Here is a 12082-nt window from a genome sequence, read left to right as displayed (position 1 = left end):
AAATCTGGCCCTTACGTAATGCTAGGGCAGTAATTGGTTCTCTGCCAAGGTTGCTCACTATACTCTCCTGTAGCACTGTCTAATACTTTTTTACACAGAGGAGTCCTCTCAGCAGAAAGCTCATGGTGCAATGAGCAAAAACCTGGCCGTGGCCATCCAGTGTACACCTGGAGTCAACAAGAAAAGAAACTCCAAGTGACATGTAATCAAATTTAAAATTTACAGCATGGAACAGACTTCTAAAATTCTACTTTTCTTGTTCTCAATGTCATGTAAAAAGTGAAGGGGGTTGGAAACATTTTCTGAGAAGAAAGCTACAGTTCACTCTTACATTTATTCTCCCACACAAAGCTTACTTTAACCAAAGGTTTGGTTTCAGAGGATGGCTCTGCAGTCTCAAAAACCAGCAGTCAACCACCATTCCCAAGTGAGGTAGGTCATTGGCTTCAATCTTCTCAGCATTTATGATTAAACAGAACCTGTATTCTGCATGAAATGTCAAATCATACTATTCTCAAGAAATTACTCTGGAGAAATTTCCTGCCATTTTAAAATCTATTTATACCATTACTCAGGTAAAGTTTAGCATCACCAGCTATCAACTCAAATAGCACCTTAGTGCTGAAATAGTTCTGAATCCAACCTTCTTCAGATGCAGATTTAGAGGCATAGCCTAGCACATTAACAAGTTATTTTTGTAGTTACAGGCTGGTAAAATAAGCAGCATAAAATAAAAGTTACACTCAAAGTCATGGGTTGGTTAAACAAATGTAAATGCACATTAAAAATAGCCCTACTGAATAAAGTCTGATAATGTCCTTAAAACTAGGTATTGGAAAAAAACCTAAAAGCACTAGCTGATATAATAGGAATGACAATTTTCATTAGGATTGCAGAAACCATATCTTTTCAAGAGAGCAATGAATTTAAGTTAGTAAGAGAGACAGATATGGGAAACTCTATGGCAAGATTGTGTTTACCAAGACAAATCTAAAGCCCATTCCCTTTTCTACAGGGGCCAGCAGAGATGTGCTCACAGATCACAGCAGTATTTTACCTTATGGGACTTTTCACAGAAAATCTAACAAAATTTCTGTTTCCCTTGTTAATCCTTGTTTGGCTGTAAGCCTTGAAAAAAAGGATTACAAAAAATGTTATGTACTTAACCCTTTGTTGATACCGAACAGCAAGGATTCTATTTTACTGCACAACAAAATAAATCTGCCGAATGTCCAGTGTGACGCAAAGGACAATGTGCTTGGTAGCACATGATGTACAACGCTTCCTACCTCTTCAGCTTTACACTGACTTAGAGCTGTAATTCTTTTTACAGCAAAGATTTATTTCAAAAACACAGTCAGGATCCTCTAAGTTTACAAATGCATTGGAACTTGAGAATGGTTGTTCCACTGCTCTCATGAGGGAGAAAATTCTTTTTATAAAGCTGAACTTAAAATCTGCTGCTGGTCATTGCTCTTTCTGTCACTAGCACATGACCTCACATTCTCTGACAAACTAATTCCAGGCTATTTTGCAAATACCTATTTAGTTTAATCATCCATCCAATGTTGCTCCTCTGCACAGCAGGGTCCCACTAGAGATAGTGTGACTCGGTTATCTTTTCTAAGGATTTTATGAATAATCAAATTTCAGTTACAGCAGTGATATTTTGCCATCTATTGCAAACTCACATGGAAATACTACTTACCAATTCCTTTTGTATATTAGCTGTTTGCAACTGCTGCACTCCAGCCACAGGTTTCAGCCCTTCAACAGCTGAAATGAACCCTCCCTACAAAGTCTGATCTCCTGCAACTCAGCAGTTGCATCTGCTTACAAAGGTGTCAATCTCTACTCCTTCCTTTGGATGAAGACCCCATGTTTACTCTGAATATGCACACATTTATTGTTGCTTTGGAACTCAGGTAAATTAGGCATCTAACACACATTTTTTGTATGTCCTTAAGGGCAGGGAACATACTATACAGTAGTAAAAGTTTATTGGTTCTACATTAAACAAAAACTCAAAACCTTGCAATTTCAGGAGAATTCTCTAGAAGCCAAAGACAGCACTAGTAAGACAGAAGGACATACAGACCTGAACTCTGAAAAAATGAAATAAAGGTCAAGAACAAGATCTTACACTGAGGTAGAATATTACAGTACGTAGTCCCTCAGTAAGGCATCACAGATCCATGACAGTTACCTAGAAAACTTTGGATTAAAACTTTAAAATTACATAAAATGTATCAAAATGAGATTCCTTTTTTCCTCAAATATTTTGACTAGTTCAAAAGCTGCTAGAAAAACAAAGAGAGCATTGTGACTGCTTTTATTGGCATATCCATACAAGCAGAAAATCACACATTCCAAAAGCAAAACAAAACTTGTCATAGAAATGCAATCTAATTTTCTTTTTAAAGAGTTGACATTAAGAGATAGTACTCTAGCTTATTAAAATATGTCCCACTGTCAGTAATTATTTTTAACATTATTCACAAAATCCTACTAAAATTCCATGATGCACTGGCAAAAATTATGGAAATATGCACTATAATTAAGGCTACAATTAATTAACAATAGCAGCTGCTTTTTAACCAACTCTACAAGCTGACTTGCTTCAATCAGTGCTGTAACTGGCACATCTGCAGACAGGAAATCCTCAACACCACCAAGTTTCCCAGCCTATTATCTGAGACACCTGGTGTGGGTGTGTTGATACAGAGCAAAACAATGAATCATATGGACTGCACACCAATTAACCAGCTTTAACTCTTAATGTGTTTAGTCCGTAAGGGTGGAGTGCCAATTTGAACATTAAAAAAAGTCAACACAAAACCCTCAAACTATGAATTCTGCTGTTTCTAAACATGGATTGTAACTCAAATCTATGACAAAAATTATAACACATGTAGTTCCTCTGCATTGAAATAGCAGACTCATGTTACAACTGAATTGCAAAAGTCTAATCATGCAACCTTATTCCATTATAATTAATAGTAAACCAAGATTTTTTTCTTATTATTTCAACTTAATAGCTCTTTTTTCCATCTTAGACAAAAGTAAACAAATTGACTTGACATTTGACATGTGTGTCTCCAACTTTTTGTACTTTTCACAGAACCACAGAAAGGGTCAGGCAGCATAAGAAAAAAAGCAGAAAGCTTAAGAAAAATCAAATACAGCACTTAGAAACCCACTTTTTGGAAACATTTTCATCTCACCCCATGAATATTATTCTACAGTTTTCAGGGTTGTTATGTGTCCAGATAGCATGAGCTTTTTTTGCTCTTGACAAGCACTAGTCTGTTTGACTGGTTCTGATGAGAATAATCCATTATTACAGGCTGTTTCCACAATTTGTAGAGCACAAGGCACTTCTAAGAGAGTAGTAGTTACAACAAGGAAAAGAAAACGTTTGTCACAATGCACAACCTGCCCCCTGTTTGGGGTATTAGGAAGATATAAAGCTGACTTAACAGGGAAACGGAACAACTGGACAGTAGATTAAGTCCATTGGGTGAAATACAAAATGCTGTAAATGATCTGTTTCTGATCCTGTAATAGATCTATTCTACAACCACAATAATCTAAATTTATATTATGAACAAATAAAAGAGTAATGCATCCCCACTACTCTAAAACAGTAGTGCCAGATAAAAAGAATATAAAGTAGTCAAGGGGATTGCTAAAGCTGCTAGTAAAATCAATTATTCGTCTGCATCAAAACAGATTTCTTGGGGCAGTATGTTTAAGCCTATTTGCTTTGTTTGCCAGATATGATCTGCCTGGCAAATACCACTACTACCTTTAGCCATGCATTATTGATCTAAAATTTCAGATATTCACAAAGCTTTATAAGCATAAAGGACAAGAGGTCTACTCTGGTGGGCTTACAGCCCTTCTGAACCAATAAAGGAACTGAGGACAGACTTGCAACAGCAACAAATGAGCAGCTTAGAGAGGCAATACTGAAGGAGTATTTTCATTCCTGTGGGCTAGAGCCTTGCACCACATATAATTTAGTGTGTTAGTCCTTGCAGAAAGTAGCATTTGCCTCAAAGGAGGCAAACCCCAAATTTGATTCCCATTTCTGGTGATTATGCTCATAGACATTTGTCACACCATTGTTTTACACGGATTCACTTAGTTGTTGTTATGTCAGTTCTAAGGGGTCTGAGAGATGTGAAAATCCCTAACCAGATTTCAAAAAGCTTTTCAGTTTCAAGGTTCCTTGAATTGAGCTTGGGTTTTTAGAGACAGTTACTTCTCTTTCTCTAAATTGGACTACAGCTACAGTAACAAACTTAAGCAGCACAGTTTAGAAAAGATTCTAGAAGAAATGGCAGCCTCTTAAAGAGGACAAATATGCACTTACAGTGAATAGCTTCATGAATCAATCAAGAGTATGGACTTAGAAAACACTACCTGCAAACCGGAGCTTGCTGGAATTCATGCTCTTACTCTAGCAAAAGTGAGATGGTCTCCCATTTATTGCAGCTCATGCAAAAAGAGTTACCACAGACTTCTCCCATTTCCTGTAACTTTAATCTGTTTTTAGACTGTAAATGAATGAGTCAGGCATGCAAGAAAAGAATTTAACAACTATCAATGTTTAAGTCACTAAACATTTAAAATGGGGGGGAGGGCTGTTTGACTCCAAGACGAAGTGACTTCATTTTCAGACTGGAAAGCATTGGAAAGAAATGTTAAGATAATCATATTTACCTACTGCCCACATAATGGTGTTGAAAGAATCGGTTTCTTCTGTGCCCAGGTCAGCATTTTTCCAAGTGACTTGCAATTTGTTGCTCTTCAATTTTTCAACTTTAGTTGGGAAACATCTCTTTAAAAATTTTGTGCCGTAAGATTCCATGTGCTCAGTTACTAAAGAAGCCATTTGCTGTTGAGTAGTGAAACAAATTTGTATTTTCTTAGATATATGACCTTTTTAATGTAAATCCCTCCCTCAGCTGGGTTCAGGAATCCCCAGTAAATATCTTGTGCATTTCAAACATTCTTTATCACTTAGTTACAATGCACTCCTAACACATGATAATTTAGGGAGCAACTATGACCTGCAACTCCATTCCAAGAGGCACCTACACCTGAATACTCAAATTATTTTCAAAAAAATAAAACAGTATATTAATAAAATGGTTGTTTTTAAAGCATTCATTGTTTACACAATCTAGAGCATATTCAATTTGCCATTACCATAATTAAAACTTTTTAGTAGCTTGATGAAAATTAAATACTTTCATAAAACAATAGGAGAAAGATATTTCCTTTTGCCATAACACCTGACATTTCTCTGCAATGACGATGAATCACTAAGGTTTCATGGAAAGTTCTAATACAAAAAAACACTACAAACTTTTGTCCTAAGAGCCTGTTTAAAATAATGCCACATCACACTGATGTAGCAAACTGTGGCACCAACAGGTTTATCCAAAGACATCAGTGCACTTGACTGCAGGAACTCAGGTTGCACCTTGCCAGAGTATGTTTATTACTTAAAGGATATTATTACAAAACCACTGACATAGAACAACTCCACACAAGCTCTCTCAGCTTACAAAACTTTATTTTCAAGTTGATATTAACTAATATGAAGGCAAGAGCAGGGTTATGTCTCTTCAGAAACATGAGAGCTCACTAATCAGTTTCCATCAGACTCAACGTAGCTGCAGACTGAACATAATTATTTTATTCCATTAATACTTTATTAACTTTGGTATGGCCATTGTGCTCTTCCTGCTTACAGAGGATCAAGTTCTCAAGTTGCCTACTGTAAGTTTTAGACCAAGTGCCACACACACATATTCCCTGCTTGCTCAAAGCTCATGCTGTTACAGGTGTGGATTTCTTTAAAAAGGAGTGTAAATCCCAAGAATTATTCTTATACAATATTTTGCAAACTCATGCCACTGGTTTTAAGGCATACAAGCTGCTAGTTTTAAGGAAGCCACTCCAAAGTGGGAGAGGGTGACATACAACCAGGAGCTGTCTCTAGTGTCACTACCACAAGTGGTGTTTGTCACTGCCACTTAAGCAACACTACTCCCACCTCAAAAACTGTGCACATCCTAGGAAATGTTTTTCTTTAGAAGATAAAAATAATCAAATCTATCTTTTAATTTATTTGCTAGATAAGGAGATGTAAGATATTCTGCACTTGCCTGATCAAACCCACGAAGTGGGATACTTCTCATTATGACTGTAGTGTCCAATCCAATGCCTGTTAGAAAACCAGCACACTCAAGAGAAACATCTGGTGACGCACCAGTTAAGCAAATGTAAACAACAATTTTGATAAACACAATATATGAGTAGTATACAAGTGGACTTTTTACTTGGAGATACCAAGTTCTCACACAGACATCTTTAGCTTGCTTTTGTACATAGAATAAAACTCGGAAGTCTTATAGTTAACATAGTTAACACTGGATTTAAGACCCTGAGAATTTATCCTCAGCTGATCTTAATTTCAATGCTGCTACTGCATAGAAAACTATTATTATTGTCTTACTAACTCAACTATATGACATGAGCAAAGGAATTTTGAAAACTGAGCCTTCATAGGAAAGACAGCTACGCTACTTATAATCATAGATCATCACAGGCTTTTCAAAGGATACAGCTGGCTCCAACAATCAACCTATTACAGGAAATAGAAGAAAAGAAGAAAAAAGTGGAATGAGCTTGTGCATATTTTTGCACAACCAGAAAAAAACATTTTCTGATGTGGGTGTCCCATCCGTCAACTTCCAGTCAGCTGAGACCCCCCAGTTAGGCAGGACTGCTGGAAAATGATGGATGGTGGCTCAGTCAGCTCTTCCATCAGCTCCCTCAGCACTCTGGGGTATATCCCATCCAGCCCCCTGGAGCTGTGTATGTCCAAGTACTGTAGCAAGTTTCCAACCAAGTCCTCACGATTTATGGGGGCTTCATTCGGTTTCCCGTTCCCATCTTTCAGCTCAGGAGTACCCACAGAACAACCACTCTTACTATTAAGGACTGAAGCAAAGAAGGCCTTAAGTAACTCAGTCTTTTCCTTATCCTTATTATTGTGCTTCTCCCCCCACATCCAATAAAGGATGGGGATTCTCCTGAGCCCTCCTTTTGTTGCTACTGTATTTATAGAAACATTTTTATTGCCTTTTACAACAATAGCCAGATTAAGTTCTAATTGGGCTTTGGCCCCTCTAATTTTCTCCCTGCACAACCTCATGACATCCTTGTAGTCTTCCCTCTTCTCCCAGGGGCATAAACACCTTTTACCCCTGAGTTCCAGCTAGGCCAATCTTCTTCCCTGACAGCTCATCTGGGGATGGTCTCTCAATTAGATTATGTCTTCCTATCAAGTAGATTACAGTCCCCAATGCAAGACTTTATGCATTGCTAAATTTCATTTTTATTTATAACCATTTGCTTTTTAATTGTCGTATTTTTCCAAATGCCAAATATCTGCCCTTCCTGTCTTCAAACATTTTTGTAAGCTATTATAGAAAATAGGTTTAATAGATTTACTTAGACTGGTATTTACCAAATATATCCATTTTAGTTCTCAAATAAAACTCCAGCTCCCATCTCTCCCAATATTTCACACTCTTTCAATCAAGAATATCATTGAAATTGTCAGCACTTGCAGTTTATGAGGTGTATCAGCTCTCCAGCACAGCAGTTTGCATCTCTGTCCTCAGTTGCTCCCTACACTGCAGCAGTTCCTCTCTCTCCTGACCACATTCTCAATTCCCTACATTTGCCAGATACAAAAGGCAAATTCTCAGTCCCTGTTCTGCAGGTAAAAGCAGCTCCAGCCAGGCGCCATTACCACTCAGCTGCTGGACAGGCTGCACTTGCACTCCTTTGCTGTTTATGTCTTATGAAGACTTGTTAAAATCTCACAGTTTGGAGAAGCATCCCACACAGTATTTCCACTGACAAAGTATTTTGTTAGGTTTTTGAATGGGCTTGTGGCCTATGCCTTACCCTAAACCAATCTGCAACATCTCCCAGTTCTAACAGCAATGCCTTTAAACTTCTGAGGAGTGCAGACATGGAGGCTGCAGCCTCGTAAGCCCCAGGGACTGCAGTGTCAGTACAACACATGTTTTCTCACAAATGGTTCCAGATAACATCTTTCTATCCTACAACAAAAACATACGACTTCTGAAGGTGTACAGAGAATAGGCTGAGTAAAAGCGATTAAAATCTGCTAGTCTGGGGTTTATGTTTGGCAAACAATTTAACATAATGGGAAATAATTTTTCCAGCATTAGGGCATCTGATTCATCTGTGAATGGACAATCACTCCCTTATTAGCATGCAGTTCCTGGGAAGTGCTGCAAAAAACATACTGCCCATAAAGAAATATCTACTGGAGATTTACAGAAATTCTCATTCTTTCCCTTGTGATTTGGGCATATGTTTGCTCTTCTTCTTCATTAGATGAAACATAGATGTCATCTGGCACTTATTCATAGCATCAGCTCCACATTATTGACATTTTCTTGTACAAAATAGGGGGTTCCTAGGCATTGTCAGTGTCTAAAAGAAAAGTCAGGAAAGCAGAACCTAACCTTGTTCACACCTGCTCACTCATTTTTGACACATTTCAAGGTATCTTTTCTAATTCACTCTGCCAAAACCCTTCACCTCAGTAGTGAGTTTATTCCCCATGTTTGTATATCTAAGGGACTTTTAAGCTGGTTAATGGTTTACTTGTTTTTTTTAAATATGAATAACTGCAGGACTGACAGTTCTGTAACCTCCAGGCATGTAATTTGTAGCAGAGATATGTACATTTGGAGAGGGAGAAAAGAAAGAATAACTACAACACAGCTCAGACTAAAAACAAAAGGTGTTAAACTGAACCTTGGGAATATTTATAATATAAACAAATCCGACAGAAACAAACCTTTAACAACTCCCTCCTTCATTTACTAAGACACAGCCTGATAAAGCACAGAAATGCTACTGTAGCCCCTGCAGGCTTATTTTGACTAAATCTCAGGAATGCAACATATAAACACTAGACTCCCACATTACACTGTTACAACTTGCATTAGCAGCAACTGGACAAGAGCCACATTTTCACAGAAATATCTTTCAAGGCTAAGTCTTATATTTTGTTTTGGGTTTTATTTGGAGGGGATGAGGGTGTTGCTTTTCCTAAAAACAATTTCCTTGCATAAATGATGCTTTCAAAATTCAAGAGGTGACTGATATACTACAAACAACAGCAAATTTACTTTCTTTCTAAAATTGTAGAAGAAGCCTCATTTATCTATTTGAAGTTTAGCTTAACACAGTACATTTTTATAGCAGAAAATCACTGCCATGAATGGCAACTGGTTTTTTGCAAAAACACCAGTATTTAATTTGAAGTCTCTTCTGCTTTTTGTAGAATTGCTCAGTATAAAATACAAAAAAGATGGCATTATCTGATTTTCAGACTAGCAAATCTCTATTTCCTGTCACAGTTATCTTCATCAGTCAATTGCTCTGTAGTGCAGTGTTGGAATCTTGCTGTGTGCTGTAAAAAACAACTATGGCATCTTTAGTATCTCCATTAAAACCAGTGTTTTAATATTTCAGTTAAACAACAGCTTCCAAAGCAAAAGTAACCCAAATGTCTCATCATATTTTCTTTTGTTATCAGAATTGCCATAACTTAGGAGAACACAAAATTATGTTGGCATTTCCCCACTAACCGAGGAACTGAGCAGCCCCCGGGTGAGTCCATGCTGCCCTCTTGTGACTTGCGGTGTAATCGCAACAGCACAACCTAACATGGTGAAAACTTGAGTGTAATCTGATTTTGGAAGGGAATCTCATAGGAGGAGAAGGGGGAAGATCTATCAGTTACTAATGAAGTTTGGTAGTATGATATTGATGCAATGCGAAGCACGTTTTCAGAAGGAAAACAGATGAAAAATTGGTGTACAAAAGGCAATTTTGAACATTTTTTAGCTTGCCATATAGAAAAGGTAGGAATGCCAGCATCTATTACATTACATTACATCTATTACAGCCATGGTAAGGTAACTTACGTTTTTCCAGGAGATTCCTTTAACCAGAACAAATCATCACTTGTGATTCCATACTCCAGTGCACCTGCAACCTATGATCACACAGGTGAATCTACAATGCAAATCCTCAAAGCAATAAAAGCTAATAGCAATTTGGGCTGAAGTACAGACCAAGGGGAATATATCTGGGGCTGCCAAATTCCAACCTGAATTATCCTACAGCTCTAAACAAAACCAACATACTGAATCAGAGCAAATTGTTGCCTATGGAAATGTTTCTCTATAAAGCCATCCTTTATATAAAGACAATTTTTTCTGTGACACAAGTACAAAAATCTCCCATATGTTGCTTTATTTTTGCATTCTTTATCCTCCTTCACCGTGTTCTGCATCTCAACCAGCAGAGCACGGGAACTGTCAAATGGAAGGGTAACTTACATGCATAGGGTATTTTGGTCTTCCTCCAGTAGCAATGACAATATTATCTGCAGTAAGAACAGTCTACAAACCCAAAAAAAAATAAAAAAAAAGAAGTGAGTATTTGCAATCCTCTTATCTCTCTTTGTATTGCATCTATGTACAAATGAGTGATCAGTGAGAAACCAGGCACTACCATCTGCTAATTATGTAGCAATAATCAGCAGTGTATTAAAAAAGGATGGAAATAAACTAACATCTGCAGAACTTCTCCTACCCATTCTCTACTAGGTTTTGTTTTAATATTAACTGTGCAATTGTTCTTACACTAAGCAAGATTCTGATGACTACTTGGAAGCAACAGTTATGCACAAATAACACCATTTTAAAATCAATTTCTTGTCAGGAAAAATGCACAGAGATCACAGCAATAAATTCTGTCTCGGGCCAGGAGTTAAGCTACCTCTAAAGGAGAACATTTCTAAAAAAATACTAGGCACCTACCCCCAAAAACCTGATATTCAAGCTGATATTAATCAGTAACATTAAACAATTACCCTCAAAAAGGTGTTAGAAAGGCAGGTTCAGACCTGCAATGGCCACCATTCTGTTATGTGACCCAGCTGTGCATTCACACTGATTGCCTCCCACACACTATTTGGTATTACCTAATTAATCACCCATAGAAATCACCTGAAGGAGGGAAACAGCTCAGAGCAATCTAATTCTCAGAACTTACACTTCTGTAAGCATCAGCATGACTGACCAAATCAAACAAAAATCTTTTATCTCAGCATTTCCACCCACAGAAAAAAAGTAACAGCATCTACCAGGGCAGGCCAGGGATTCAGCAGGCACCAGTCAACTTCATAAACAACTTCTCTAAGTGGAAAATGCAAATCTCACTCACGAAAACAATACTGAATACCTCAAGGAATTTGCAAAAGGACAATCTAGCTCCCAAATGACCTGAAATGTTCTAAGTGAACAACGCTGTAGAAATCAGCACAGTAGCTCACCTCTTTACCTGCTTTTGTTAAACCACGGACTGTATGTGGATCAGAAAAACTTCCTTTTATGTTGAAATATTTCACCTTCCTGTTTAGAAGAAAATAGCATCAGCAATGCACACTTAACAACAATAGGTATGAAATACAATCAGATACTTTTTCTGTATTTAAGTGCTAAAAAGGGTAGCAAATAGCCATAGAACAGTAAAAGGAAGGAATCTCATTTCATAGGACTGTTTGCAGCTCTATCATAATTTGTCACTGAATTCTTGTGTCACACTCAACTCCTCTCTACAGAAAAGTAACTAACCTTGTAACAAACTTTAAGATCGGGTTATTGACCTCTTCAAAAAGACATTTTCCATTAGCCATAGCATTACTAGCATTATCTATAGCATTTTGGATACCATTCTCATTTGAGAATACACCAAAGTGACTCAGCAGGAGTAACAAGACTAGAATCTGTTACATTTTCTATTAATATAATTTCTCTATAAAAGGAACTGTATGCTGAAAAACTTGGAACCATTTCTGCACTGAAAGTAAAAAAAAAATCTGCTGCTCTAGCATAGTGTTAGCTCTGGGTTTGTATGGCATAGAAATTTGGGGTGGGGGGGG

General features: G+C 37.4%; 1 protein-coding gene across 3 annotated transcripts in view; it reads right to left on the bottom strand.

The window, feature by feature from the left end:
* Positions 1 to 12082, bottom strand: part of TXNRD2 (thioredoxin reductase 2) — a 31735-nt gene that overhangs the window by 16250 nt on the left and 3403 nt on the right. For 2 of the 3 annotated variants that reach the window (XR_008841661.1, XM_056504016.1), the window contains exons 6-11: positions 11474 to 11552; positions 10476 to 10538; positions 10059 to 10129; positions 6642 to 6661; positions 6183 to 6274; positions 4729 to 4903 (exon numbers count right to left, since the gene is read on the bottom strand). Coding sequence is in view for 2 of the 3 variants with exons in the window: in XM_056504016.1 (XP_056359991.1) it covers positions 4729 to 4903; positions 6183 to 6274; positions 6642 to 6661; positions 10059 to 10129; positions 10476 to 10538; positions 11474 to 11552 (500 nt within the window). In the remaining variant the exon portion in view is untranslated. Of the gene's footprint in view, positions 1 to 1664; positions 3381 to 4728; positions 4904 to 6182; positions 6275 to 6641; positions 6662 to 10058; positions 10130 to 10475; positions 10539 to 11473; positions 11553 to 12082 lie in introns of those variants that run through there. The other variant, XM_056504017.1, reaches the window with a different exon arrangement.

This window comes from Oenanthe melanoleuca, chromosome 15, assembly GCF_029582105.1.
Source record: "Oenanthe melanoleuca isolate GR-GAL-2019-014 chromosome 15, OMel1.0, whole genome shotgun sequence".
Taxonomy (NCBI): Eukaryota; Metazoa; Chordata; class Aves; order Passeriformes; family Muscicapidae; genus Oenanthe; species Oenanthe melanoleuca.
The sequence above is the reverse complement of the archived record's forward strand: the minus strand, read 5'-3'. Positions and strand labels throughout refer to the sequence as shown.